Source organism: Cyanistes caeruleus, chromosome 4, assembly GCF_971803275.1.
Source record: "Cyanistes caeruleus chromosome 4, bCyaCae1.hap1.1, whole genome shotgun sequence".
Lineage (NCBI taxonomy): Eukaryota > Metazoa > Chordata > Aves > Passeriformes > Paridae > Cyanistes > Cyanistes caeruleus.
This window is the reverse complement of record NC_141704.1, coordinates 24,259,896-24,273,637: the sequence shown is the minus strand read 5'-3', so window position 1 is coordinate 24,273,637 and position 13,742 is coordinate 24,259,896. Positions and strand designations below refer to the sequence as shown.

At 40.2% G+C, this 13,742-nt stretch overlaps 1 protein-coding gene across 5 annotated transcripts in view; it reads left to right on the top strand.

Annotated features, from left to right (window-relative positions):
* Positions 1–8,652, top strand: part of MET (MET proto-oncogene, receptor tyrosine kinase) — an 89,400-nt gene extending 80,748 nt beyond the window's left edge. For 3 of the 5 annotated variants that reach the window (XM_086887044.1, XM_086887042.1, XM_023930230.2), the window contains exons 18-21: positions 520–629; positions 3,088–3,253; positions 4,156–4,292; positions 4,439–8,652. In XM_086887044.1, the coding sequence (XP_086743170.1) occupies positions 520–629; positions 3,088–3,253; positions 4,156–4,292; positions 4,439–4,649 (624 nt within the window). In that variant the 3' untranslated portion in view covers positions 4,650–8,652. The remainder of the gene's footprint in view (positions 1–519; positions 630–3,087; positions 3,254–4,155; positions 4,293–4,438) is intronic. The other 2 variants (XM_086887043.1, XM_086887041.1) reach the window with 1 other exon arrangement.
* The last annotated feature ends 5,090 nt before the right edge of the window (positions 8,653–13,742 follow it).

The window sequence follows — 13,742 nt, the reverse complement described above, 5'->3', positions numbered from 1 at the left end:
CTCACCATGTAGGCAAGCAGAAAGAGTTAACAATCACTGCCAGAAATATTCCTCTGGTAACTGCTAAGGTCTCATTTGCCTTTTTCATTGCATCATACTGATGCACCTATTTTGTCCCAACTAGGACTTTCTCTTTTCTTGGTCATCTCCAGCTAATAAGGTCCAAGTTCATGGTTAGTACCTTCTACTGCTATCACTCTGAAGTCCACATACGTGAATTTTGTGTGTCATCTGTGATGCTGAGATTTCAGCATACTGTTCCACTTCCTAGGCCAGGTTATGCTGCTTATGCTGCAAACTCTACTCTTCTGGAGACTGTCAGCTCTTCTGTTTTCTTATAGTGTGTTTTCTCACTGGGGGCAAGTCTTCCTAAACTTAAACCAGTTTCACCACAAAAACAAACCTTTCTTGATCATTCTGGTGGCAGGAGAGTTGTGTAAAACCTAAAGAGTCACAGCATAAAGCAGTTTGATCCTTAACTTCTGCATTCATTTTATCATAAATATTTGTATTTTACAGAATCCAACAGTAAAAGATTTAATTGGATTTGGCCTTCAAGTAGCAAAAGGAATGAAATACCTTGCAAGTAAAAAGTTTGTCCATAGAGATCTGGCAGCAAGAAACTGTATGTAAGTACAAACATCTACTTTCAGCCACATTACCACACTCTTCTGTGTAAAACAGTGAGATGAGATAAACTGAAGTGTCCAGGATTCTGCTATTTTTTAGTCAAAAGATGGTGTTTTTTTCATTGCTCTGCAATTATACTGATGTTTGTCTTGCATTCTGATGAGCTACTCATCTTGCTAAGGGCTCATTTCTTACACATAAGCTTTTTTTTGAGTGTGAGAAATAAGAAAGCTGAGGTGAAAGTGTAGCCTCTCAAAATCATTGGTTAGAGTATAAAAGGCATCTCCTAAGGGAAGTTAAACTGCTGTTGCCTCAACTTGCTGTGCTTCCACCCAGCCTCTTCAGAAGCAGCATGTCTCTGCTGCCACACCTAACCAAGGGAGGGGAACACAGGGGAACTTTGTGAGAAAAACAGGAACACAGAAAAACACCAGTGAGACTTCTTGAGAGTAGTCTTTCATTACATGAGTATGAGCTTACTTTGGCTCAACTAGGCACACAAATTAACATTCAAAGAATCTTACTAGTGTCTGGGAAGCCAGACAGTTCAGTTCCCACAAAGATGAACTGGTACAGGAGTTGCCAGTATGATTATGCTGATTTATCACTGATGTTGTGAATTAATGAGACACAGCCTTAAACATTAAAGTTTATTTTTAGCACATCATAAACTGGAACTCTGGCTGCAAAAAGGTCATTAACCTGTGACATCAGATGTCTTATTCTTTTTTCAAGGGTGCACACCTGTGCAGCTGGACATCCTCTGAAAAAGAACTTTTTTTACAGGTATTGGGTTTTTTTTAAGGGATGAAAAAAGCCACAAGCAGATTTTCAGATTTCCTAAGAAGAAATGCTTTGGGTTACTGAACAAAAGACCTAGTTCATCTAATCAAAGTCCAAACAGTGGCAACAGGACATTCCTCTTGGCCTATTGTCTCTTCCTTGGGTGAGGAAGGAACAGCTCTCAGGGTGTCTCACATGACCACTGAACGACTGCTTTTGTACTTCTATAGGGATCAGCACTTCAGAGCCTGGAGGGCTGCTGCCACAAGACCCACATTCCCCAGTGGCCATGTGCAATCCAACACTCAGTACAGGCCCTGCTACTGTGGTGCTGTCTATCAGAAAGGAAGCCAGCATGCAAATACAGTCATCAGGGATTCTTAACTATATTCCGCTATCCTGGAAACGGTGCAGGAACCTGCAATAACTCTTTCCTGTTGACCCATCAAAGCTCCCTCCTACTCCCTTCATCAGATTAAATTACAACATCAGTAAATACAGCAGATGGCTCTGTCCCATGCATTGGGACTTCAACAGACCAGAGTTGCCCAGACAGAAACCTCATAAATTCAATACAGGGAAATGCCATGTGTTGACACTGAGACAGAATGGATAATTTAGCCTAGAGAAGGTTCAAGGGCATTTTATCCATGAATACCTGATATGGTGGATTAAAGAAGAGGAAGGCAGATTCTTCTAAGGACAGGCTAAGGGGCAGCAGGCATAAATTGAAATAGAGAAAATAACATTTAAACATAATAATGCTTTTATTGTATGGATGACTGAACACTGGCCCAGGTTGCCAGAGAGGTAGCAGAGTCCTTATCCTTGCAGATATTCAAAACCCACCTGTTGATGGTTCAGAGCAACCTGCAGTAGCAGACCCTGCTTTGAGCAGGGTAGATAGTGGTGAGCTAAATGATCTTCAGGGGCCCCTTCCAACCACACCCATTCTGTGACTGTGTGACGCTGTAAAGAAGCCCAAAAGGAAGTGCTTGCTGTGACTAGGTCTGCACACGTAAAGAAGGATAGGCTTGAAAATGCCAACACCCACGCTCTGTGACAATGACACCACTTACCAGGACAATTACCACGCTTAGGAGAAGCAAAACTAAGGAGGTCTTCTAGCATGGCTGAGCTGTAACCCAGCAGAACTTTTGTTATGCCAACATTTTCCCCCACAACAGACATCAAACTCATCAGTAGTTACAGTTAATAACTACATCATTCTATAAAGGCAGTCACTGAGATAATGATCACTCCTTATCAAAACTAAGAGTAAGTAGGAAAGGTGATGCATTGACTTGGAAATGAAAATGAGCAGGTTTTAAGGATACATAATTAAAAACAGCTGTGGAAGAAATTCTGTAGAACTCAATCAGGATTTATAGGCTATTAGCAAAAATCTTTTTTATACATAGCAATTGTTTTAAAAAACTGTAATTCAAATTGTATTATCAAAACAGTATCAGTAATTTCCTGAGTTCATTCACTGTGCAAAATGGGTGTCAAATATACTTTGCTGCACTTTTGTTTGTGTTACATTAGTTCATATATCCCAAATAAAGTACTGCTATCCAAAGTGAGTCTCAAAAATGCAAGTCAGTCATTATAATCCACCAACAAGGTAAATCTTGCCTTCTCAGTTGCAAATACCTTTTGTCATTTCTCTAGGTTGGATGAAAAATTCACTGTCAAGGTTGCTGATTTTGGTCTTGCTAGAGATGTGTATGATAAAGAATACTACAGTGTGCACAATAAAACAGGAGCTAAACTGCCAGTGAAATGGATGGCTTTAGAAAGTTTACAAACTCAGAAGTTCACAACAAAGTCAGATGTGGTAATGTACAAACATATTTGTATCACCTATTTATTTCTTTTATATTGCCTGAGGCATCTTTCTAGTATTTAATAATGGAACAACTCCAAATCAAAACTTATATTTGAATCTAACTTTTGTTCACATAAGAATAAAAGAGTCTTTCTACATCCAGAAAGTGTATTTGTCCCAATCACAAAGCAAGAAGTTGTTGACCTAATTATATCTTACTGCTCATGAAAGAACTAGGAGTTTAACCATGTTCCAAGGGAAACTAAGGACATTCCAAGAAGTCAGGCTGGAGCTGAACCCTGCTATAGGAGGGGCTTTGGAAAGCTTGACAGAACAGGTTAACTTGGCGACTCGTAAAAGTTAATAGTTCTCCAAAATACTTTATTTGCTTTATAAATACTTACCGGCTGCCTACAGCAATCTCAAGTATTACCTAGCCATTTATGAAGAAAAAATTGTTACAATGAAGTCAGTTGTGTGGATTGCTTTGTCTTTTAGCTCTCTGTTCAATCCAGATTCAGATTGATCTCTGATGCCTAGAATTTTCACCATGTATATTGTCTTCAGCATGTATTTACACAGGGTTAGTCAGATCATCAGTTCATGTAAACTGGCAGAGCTCCATTAACCTCAAAAGAGGTCTGCCAATTTATACCAGCAAAGTAGAAGCCCTATAGGCTTTTATTTTCTTTCATTTACTTAGTTTAGATTCTCTGGCTCTTATTTAAGTGGCTCCTCAAGTCCCTACAGCATTTATTAGCCCACTTAAAAGAAAGCTGAATGCAGTAAAACAACTTTTCAAAGGGAAAATCCATGCAGTTGAATGCTTAAATCTGTCAAACCATCTTCTAAAACAGGAATGTAAAGCTCTCCAACCCTTTAACTTTTTATTTATTTCTTTGTTTTCTTAGTGGTCCTTTGGTGTATTGTTATGGGAACTTATGACACGAGGGGCACCACCTTATCCTGATGTAAATTCTTTTGATATAACTGTTTACTTACTACAAGGAAGAAGGCTGCTGCAACCTGAATACTGCCCTGATCCACTGTAAGTAAATAGTCTGCAAAGGCTTCTGCAAATGCTGATCCTTCTGGTACTATAGTAGTTGAGACTGTGGGAGGAAAGAGAGAGTTTGAGGTTTTTTTCCCTTGATGTGATTTCATAATTGAACACTTCTTTTATTTGAATGGCAGGTATGAAGTCATGCTGAAGTGCTGGCATCCGAAACCTGAGATGCGTCCAGCATTTTCTGAACTTGTTTCAAAAATATCAACAATCTTCTCCACTTTTATTGGGGAACACTATGTTCATGTCAATGCTACTTATGTCAATGTGAAGTGCATTGCTCCCTATCCTTCTCTTCTCTCATCACAAGACAACACAGACATGGATGTTGACACATGACGGGTATGTCTGAAATTAAGGAAATTCCATTCTTGTATGAACAAAAAGCAAAACATTTTGTCCACTAGTTTTTACTGCCCGGTCTTTGTGAGAACACTGTTGCACATGTTTATGTTGTTGCCCAAGTTGCACTAGTACAAGGACACAATATCATATTGTTTAAGGATACAGGATTCCATAAACCATCACAATAATTTCCAAGTATTTGGAGAACGCCATCAATTTACCAAATGGAAATGTGGTGTGCTACCATCCAGAGCTAGTTCCCACAAACTGTAATTAATGTGTGCCCAGACGCAAGAACAAAGATTCATCATTAATGCCATGAAAGTAGAATATCAATCAGTATGGCTGGAAGGACTGTTACTGTGCATGTACTTTAGGATAATGAGCAGTGTCGAAATGGTTTTCACACAAAAGGCCAAGAAATGCAATGCGAATTACAAGAGTTTAAAATGTATTTTCATCCCACATGGGGCAAACTTTGTATTTTTGAACTATATCAACAAGGTTTCTAAGAACCTGGGCAGCCAAGACAGCCGGCCTCATGGAGTCTTAACAGAAATCAAAATCAAGAAATGGTGAGCAGTAAAATAAGTATAGAACTATATGACTGACTAAGGAGTGGGAAAACCAAGACAAAACTGGAACTGAACCTGGGATGCAAAGAATAACAGAAAGGGCTTCTACAGGTACGCTAATCAGAAAAATAAGGCCAAAGAAGGTGTTCCCCCTCCGTTAAACAATGCTGATGGATGAGGAGAAGCCTGAGGCACTTAACTTTCTTTCCTCAGTCTTCAATGGCAACATCTCTTCCCACACCTCTTGAATGGATGGACACCAGGATGAGGACTGGGAGAGCAAGCCCCTCCCACTGTAAGTGAAGACCATGTTCATGACCACCCAGGGAACCTGAATGTGTATAAGTCTATGGGACCTTATGAAATCTATTCCAGAGTCCTGAAGGAATTGGCTGATGTAATTGCCAAGCTGCTCTCCATGATATTCAAAAAGTCATGGCAGTCAGAGAAAGTTCCAGGTGACTGGAAAAAGGGGAACGGTGTACCTATATTTAAGAAGAGAACAAAAAACAACTCTGGGAACTACCAACCTGTCAGCCTCACCTCTGTGTCTGGGAAGGTCATGGAACAGATCCTCCTAGAAGGCACGAGAGGGACAGGGTCCTCGTTCACCAGGATTCAAGATACCAGCACAGCTTCTCCAAGGGCAAGTCCTGCCTGACCAGCCTAGTGGCCTTCTATGATGGACTGGCTTCACCAGTGGACAAGGGAAGGGCTACCAGCTATCATTTATCTGGGCTTCTGTAAAGCTTTTGCCATGGCCCCCCACAACATCTCCTCTAAACTGGAGAGAGACGGATTTGGTGGATGGAGTGCTAGATGTCAGAAGTTGTTTGGTCAGTCACATCCACAGGGTAATGTCAATGGCTCAGAGTCCCAATGGCCATCAGTGACAGGTGGTGTCCCTCAGGGGTCAGCACTGGGACCAGTGTTTCTGAACATCTTCATTAATGACTGACAAAGGGCTCAAGTGCACCTTCAGCAAATTTGCAGATGACACCAAGCTGAGCAGTGCAGTTGGCACATCCAAAGGATGGGATGCCATCCAGAGGGACCTGGACAAGCTCAAGAAGGAGGCTGGTGGGAATGTCGTGAGTTTTAACAGGAACAAATGCAAGGTGCTGCTGCTAGGTCAGGGCAAACCCCAGAATCACCACAGGCTGGGGGAGGAACAGATCCAGAGTGGCCCTGCCAAGAAGGACTTGGGGTGCATGAGAGGTTGGGCATGAGCAGAAGTGCCCTCCCAGCCCAGAAAGCCAATTGTATCCTGGGCTGCATCAAGAGCAGTGGGGCCAGCTGGTCAGGAGAGGGGATTCTGCCCCACTGCCCCACTCTGGTGAGACCCCACCTGGAGTGCTGCATCCAGCTCTGGGGCCCCATCACAGGAAGGACATCAGTCATCAACCATGATGATTAGAGAGTTGAAGCACCTCTCCAGTGGGGAAAGGCTGCAAGAATTTGGATTGTTTAGCCTGGAAGAGGAAAGGCTTCGGGGTGACCTAATTGTGGCCTTCCAGAACCTGGAGGGAACTTGCAGGAAAGATGGAACAAGGCAATTTACAAAGGCATGTAGTGACAGAACAAGAGGGAAATAGTTTAAACTGAATGACAGTAGGTTTAAATTATATATTGGAAAAAAATTATTTAGTGAGGGTGGTGACACACTGGAACAGGTTGTCTAGGGAAGTTGTGGATGCCCCATCCCTGGAATTTTCAGCATTCATCACCGTACCCACAGCAGAGGGGCCAGAACTATATGATCTTCAAGGTCCCTTCCAACCTGGGCCATTCTATGATTCTCTGATTCTATGTCACTCGTTCTCTACTATAGTCAGACGGTACAAAAAACAAAGGGAAAATCATCTGGCTTAAAGCATTCCTAGTGTCAACATTATTCCAACATTCAACCATCTCTTTGAGTCAAACAGTTTATAGCAACAGATCTCTTGCTGAAAAATGAAAAGCCTCTATTTCTTTCAATAAACAATGAATCACTCTGAATTAAAACTTGAAGGCTGCTGTCCGGTGAGTCACTTGGTGAGCAGCTGAGGCTCTGCCACCTACCCTTGGGTGGAGCCACTGACAAAGGTGAGTAAGGAGCAGAGGTGTTGCAGGCAGCCCTGACGTAAAAAGACACCACCATAGCAGGCATATCAGTAACTTTTTCATACCAGCCCTGAAGAGCAGAGAAGACTGATAAGAAGATGAAATGGCTTTAGGCCCTCTTTACTCTCTTCTTGGATCACACAGCCCAGTGAACTATCTACTTTTAATGCTAAGTTATGACCAGAGAAACAATTTTGGAAAGAGACAGTAAATAAAACTTCTATTCATTAGGGAAGAGTATTATAACTTTAGGGCAAACATCACATGTCATTTCTGTTCCTGTGGAATTCTGTGCATACTACTGTATAGTTTGTTTAGAATAGGATAGAACTGGGTTTGCTGGTGTAAACACATAAAGTATTCTATTTTTATATTAAAAAAAAAGTTTATTTTTAATGACATTTACAAAGTTTGGTTAGGCCACCAAATACTGCACTGTGAACATTTCAGAAAACGTATGTCAATGTACATGATTCATAAACTGTAGCAACCTTAAGAAATACTGTGTAAATATTAAAAAGGAAAAGAACTGACTGTAAACACACTCCACCATAAATATAATATCTGCATTGCTGCAGGGCAACCATTTTAAGATCTTCAAAGAGAGGTAATGCAGATAAAGAGCTGATATAATGGAGATATACTGTTCTTGGGAGACTGTGTTATAACTGAAAGATTTATAATGAGGGCAGAGTGTGTAGGCAAGCTATGAGCAGATAATATTGTATTGTGTTTCATCACCACTTTCATTTCAGAAATGAACTTTCATGTCTGCTGAGAGTGATACTAATTGTAGATTGCTCAAGGACAAAAGGCTTTGCTGCAGGCAAAAAAAAATCATCTCTATGGTTGTTAAAACAGCTAAGGAAGTTTATGACACATAGATTTGGAGAAGTTACTCCAAACTTGTACGTACATGCTTGAGGAACGCTGCAATGTGAAACAGAGGACATTTTTACTATTTATGAACTTTTGCTTAATAAAGTTAATGTTGTGTCTGGGACACCTGTAAGAATATGTGATTCTGGTAAAGATTTGATGTTAGTAAGTTCATATATCTGCAAAGAGCTGAATGGTACTTATGTTTATAGTTGTTGTTATGACCGAATAAACATGTTATTAAAATGAATTCTTGTAATACTTTAAGCTCCTAGTGCTATAATTACTGTTCACATTGACTGTTAAACTGACAAGTCTGTCTGTATGCTTTTTCTGACTAACATGGAAAGAGCAACCTGTGGAACTGTGGGAGAGAGGGGAAGAAGTTCAGAAACCTAAAAATACAGTGTGCAACAATAAAAAATAAATACACAGTTTATCAGCCTCCTAGCCATTCATACATCAGAGAAAGATGCCAAATATTGGCCATCAACAACTATGGATGGCATAGTTTGAATAGGAAGCCTCTTGCCTAACCACAGGCTGTACCCACGTAGCCTTACAATTCTTGATGCACTTAGAGTTGGGGTGGCATTTGAAGCTTGGAATTTAGGTATCATAAGGAATACCTGCGTGGCTCAACAAGGATGCCAGCACTTGTGTTTGGTATCAAAGTCCCTAATCAGTCATGATACACAAGAAATTTCAAGTACCTCAATCTGTGTCCCTCAGGGTCCTCCATCCCGCATTTCATGTCTGCAAAGTGTTTTGTATCTGTGACAACTGAAAAGAAAAAGACACAGGGCTCTTGCTTCTGGAGCAAGAGGAGCCAGCCTCACCCTTCTCCCACACATTTCCTCCCTGTTACATGAGATGTCTCCCACTGAATTCACAAATTTCCTTTTGTGAAGAGCATTTTAAGTGGGTACGCCACAAACACTCCAATACACACTGTCCTGTCAGTCCCTACAAGCTCATTTCCCTAGTGTCTTATCTCAGGGGAACATTTGGTACTTACTCAAAAATATTTTGGTGCACACCATCTCATTGACAGCAGATTGAACACGAGCCAGTGTGTGCCCAGGTGGTCAAGAAGGCCATGGCATCCTGGCCTGGATCAGGAGTAGTGTGGCCAGCAGGACCAGGGAAGTGATTCTTTTCCTGCACTCAGCACTGGTGAGGTCACACCTTGAGTGTTGTGTCCATTTCTCTGCTCCCCAGTTTAGGAAGAATGTTGAGATGCTGGAGCACGTTCAGAGAAGGGCAACAAGGCTGGTGAGGGGTCTGGAACACAAATCCTGTGAGGAGCAGCTGTGGGAGTTGGGGTTGTTTATCTGGAGAACAGAAGGCTCAGTGGAGACCTTATTGCTCCCTGCAACCACCCAAAAGGAAGTTGTAGCCAGGTGGGGGTTGGTCCCTTCTCCCAGGAAACCAGAGACAGGACAAGAGGACACAGTTTTAAGCTGCACCAGGGGAGGTCTAGAAAGAAGTTCTTCACAGAGTGATTGGACATTGGAGTGGGCTGCCCAGGAAGGTGGTGGAGTCACTGTCTCTGGAGGTGTTTTAGAAAAGACTGCATGTGCACTCAGCACAGTGGTCTAGTTGACAAAGTGGTGTTAGGTTGTAGGTTAGACTCAATGATCTCAAAGATCCCCAACCTAGTTAATTCTGTGATCTCAACTGATCAAAAACAGCATTTATATGCTCTTATCATTTCAAAATATCAGGAAAACCCAACATCAAAACACATTTTCTCCAAGCACATTTACTTCTTAACAAAAAATATATATGCTCAGTTTCACCTCAAAGCATATTTCAGGGAAAAGTTCAGACTTGATCTCCAGAGGTCCCTTCTAACCTTAATTCTTTTATTCTGTGAAAAAAGGCATTGAAATTAGTAGCTAAGAATGAAAACATTCTGCTATGATACAAGACCAATCCATTTTTTTATTCTAATTATTTATATTTAATTTACTTCCCAATAAATTTTTAAAATTTCCCTGAAAAGTCAGTAAAAAAATCTCAAAGGTTTTAACACAGTCTGCTATTAATACCAGGGTCGTCAATCTAAACCAGCGTAACACACAGCCAAATGATGGTCAGAACTTAAATACCAGATTTGTAACACATTCCTCTGATTACTTCACATGATTTCTCAGGGATGCTACATATTGCATTTTTGAAAGGGTCAACAGAATCACAATCTTCCCATGCTCAGCTTTTCATCCTAATTTTAATTAAAGCAGGTACACACTGCAGTAGATCTGCAGCTGACTTACACTGTCAGGCTTCCCACCACAGGAATATTAACAGTGGATGGGGCCCGTGGTCAAAACATTGCATAACAGATACCCTACACAAAGCCAAGAGATTGAAAAATAGGGAGGGATATCCTCACCCCACAGAATTTTTCCTGTTGATTTCACATCAACTTTTTGAGTGCACTATTAATTCAACCATTGAGAGTCATTTGCCTCTATTCAGGAAGATTTTTAATCCACTGAGAGTAACTTGCCTCTGTTGAGGAAGATTTTTAATACTTCCAACAATATTAAAGGTTTCCAAAACAAAGGAAAATGGTACACAGTACCACTGGGTTGCTAAGGCTTAGCATATTGCTAATTTTCTGTCTCCAGTGTTAAAATTAGTCATGAAAAAGAGACCTACACGCTTTAAAGAAATAAATTATGAGGTTGCAGTGGCAAAAACAGTACAGGTGAGAAACTGCAAAAGGGCCTCAAAATAATTTTATACCTAAAGATGAAACTCTCCCTTCAGAAATTTCATTTCTGGGATTCAGCCATAATACTGTATCAGAGGAAAAGGTCACAGCAGATAAATGAAATAGAAATCATAATAGGTTTTTTACTCACTAAGCAAAACATCTATTCCTTAAAATTCCAATTTACATTATTTTTAACAAACAGGTCATGAACTGAGTATTCCGAGCATGAAAGATAGACACAGGAAACCTTAGGATTGTGCCAAACTGATTAGTAAAAACATTTACAAGAAATTGTGATCTCACAGACAACAGGGAGAACTCAGAACAACTTTATTGACTCAACAGACACCAGCCCAGTGGAAATCAGTCTCTCACCCCAGAACTGTGCTCTGACACTAAATCTGAATTTTCCTTTTCCAATCCCCATCCACCTGCTAACACTACAAGTACATTTACTTCCAGTAAGGATACCAAAAGTCTTTCTGGTTAAGGTTAAGCATTTGCAGCCACTCCATGACCTTGTGGAGGACAGAAGAGAAAAGATCTGTGTTTTGTAAGAAAATCTGCTTCCCTGGCTGCTGTTACTATTAATTTTCGTGCTTTCCTTTCAAGAGCAAGCAGCCTCCTCAATACACACAATGCCTGAGGAGAGACCCTCAGCAGAAGGTAAATCCTTGTCATATTCAGCCCAGGGAGACCCTCTGGTTCCCGTGTGCTTTCTGTTTCAGTAGTAAGTACTTTGATGCAGCCTGGTGCTGTTTGGAGGTTCATCACTATCTGCCAAATGTTTTTTTACATTCATTACAATTTAACAGGAAAGTCATCCTTGCTTGGGCCTCTGAGCCTCTGTGCATTTCTACAAACACCATGCATTAACACTTGCCAGGTTCTAATTATCAAGCACACATTGAGACCCTCTCTGGCACAAATGACAGTTGAATATCCTCCTTTAGGATGTGAAAAATGTTATTGCCAAAAACTTTAGGGTGCATGACCAAACATGGACACCTCAGCTGCCAGGAGGCTCACTGGGGCAGTTGGCATGCTTTGCAAGTGTGACAAAGCTGAACGCAAATGCTAAAAATAGAGTTTGAAATTTAATTAGGAAGAAAAAAAGGCCTCCAGACAACAATGGTATATTCTCTATCTTGTGTGGCTCAATATAAAATAAAGGCAATTTATGAAAGACAGTGGGGCTGCAGCCTGTTGGAGCTCATGGTAGGGAACTGACGGCAAACACATGGGAAGATGTGACAAAACATACACCCTCATCAGCAAGTGGAACGTAACAAGGAGTGAGTCACATCCAACTCCAATTGCATGTTATCGGTTTCTTGAAGCAAACCTTGGAAGAAAAGACTGCTACAGGAATGACAACCATCATCAGAAGTTAAAAACACTTTTACCATGTGACTTTCGCATTTTGTAGAGAAATGTAATTAAATGAATAGCTTCTTCATTCATTGCCAGTTACTGGAAATGCATCTATTGAAACTACCTGGTCTATTAAATCATTAGCCATGCCTATGTGATATATCTGCCACCTGGCCACAGGAATTGCAACAGCATTGAAACATTTCCCTCAAAGGTCAGTAGATCATTAATTGTAAAAATGCTCCAGCACTTCTGTATCCTCCATATATCTTTGAGCACCAAATTGTTGTGGCTATTGTCAGAATTTTTGAACAGTAGCTCTGAATCTGATAGGAAGAGGGTAAAAAATTGTCAGGCAAATGCAGTTCCCATGAATCATGTAATGAAGTGATGGAACCAAACTCACCTCATTGAAAGGTATAACCTGGGCTGCTGTATGAAATGCAGGTAAACAAAGGACATCTATGTCAGAACTATTTCTACTTCTTTTTATGAATATTAAGTTTACCCAAGAATATTCTGAAAAAATATCTACACATCTCCAATAACAGTGATAAAATATATTTACTAGGAATCTTATTATTAATTTGTATCAGCAGAATTTCCTTAAGACAATCACAAAAATACAAAATAAATTATTTTAAAATATGTTTAAATCTACGTCATGTATCTAGGAGCTTCAAAACGTATCTACCAATTCATTTGGCTAAATTAAGGGAATTATTTTCTATTAGCCATTCTAGGCACCTTGAAATAGGTTTTGTGTCTTTTGAAAGCTGAGTTTGATGCAAGGGAAACTGGTTTTGGGTTATTTGGCAGAAACTACATTTCTCTACAGTACTTGAGGGTTCATCTGTCTGCCAAAAGTGATTTACCAAATACTTTGTCCTGGTTACTGCCTCTGCCATGGGACTCTACCAAGAAGGCATCATCACATGGAGGTTCCATGTACAAATACCTACCCAATATCATTCTCTGTAGATAATTCTAAATAGGAAGATATCTGGATGGTGATGAACAATATGTTTATATTATTGCTACTGTGATGAACAAATCATTATTGACCCAGCACTTCTCCCAAGACTCCTCTTCCCAAGTCCTTACAGTACTTATCATAAAATTTATGTAGTTACATATTTTACTGCATAAAATAATGAATGGTGTTAAAATAGTGGATTCATTGCAGGGAAAGTAGCATCCATGAAGCTAATGGACATACTGAAAAGCCAATAACAAATATCTTTGCTTAACAAAATGCTTTGTTTAGATCATGTTTTTCATATTGTGCTTCTGCACTAGTCTGCCAAGCAGATAGTATAAAACAGACTCATGACTCATTCATAAAGTACAACATACAGGATCAACACTCTGGTATTTTCAACCTGAATTCAAATCAAGAAGATCTCATTTCAGTGAAAAAAACCCAAC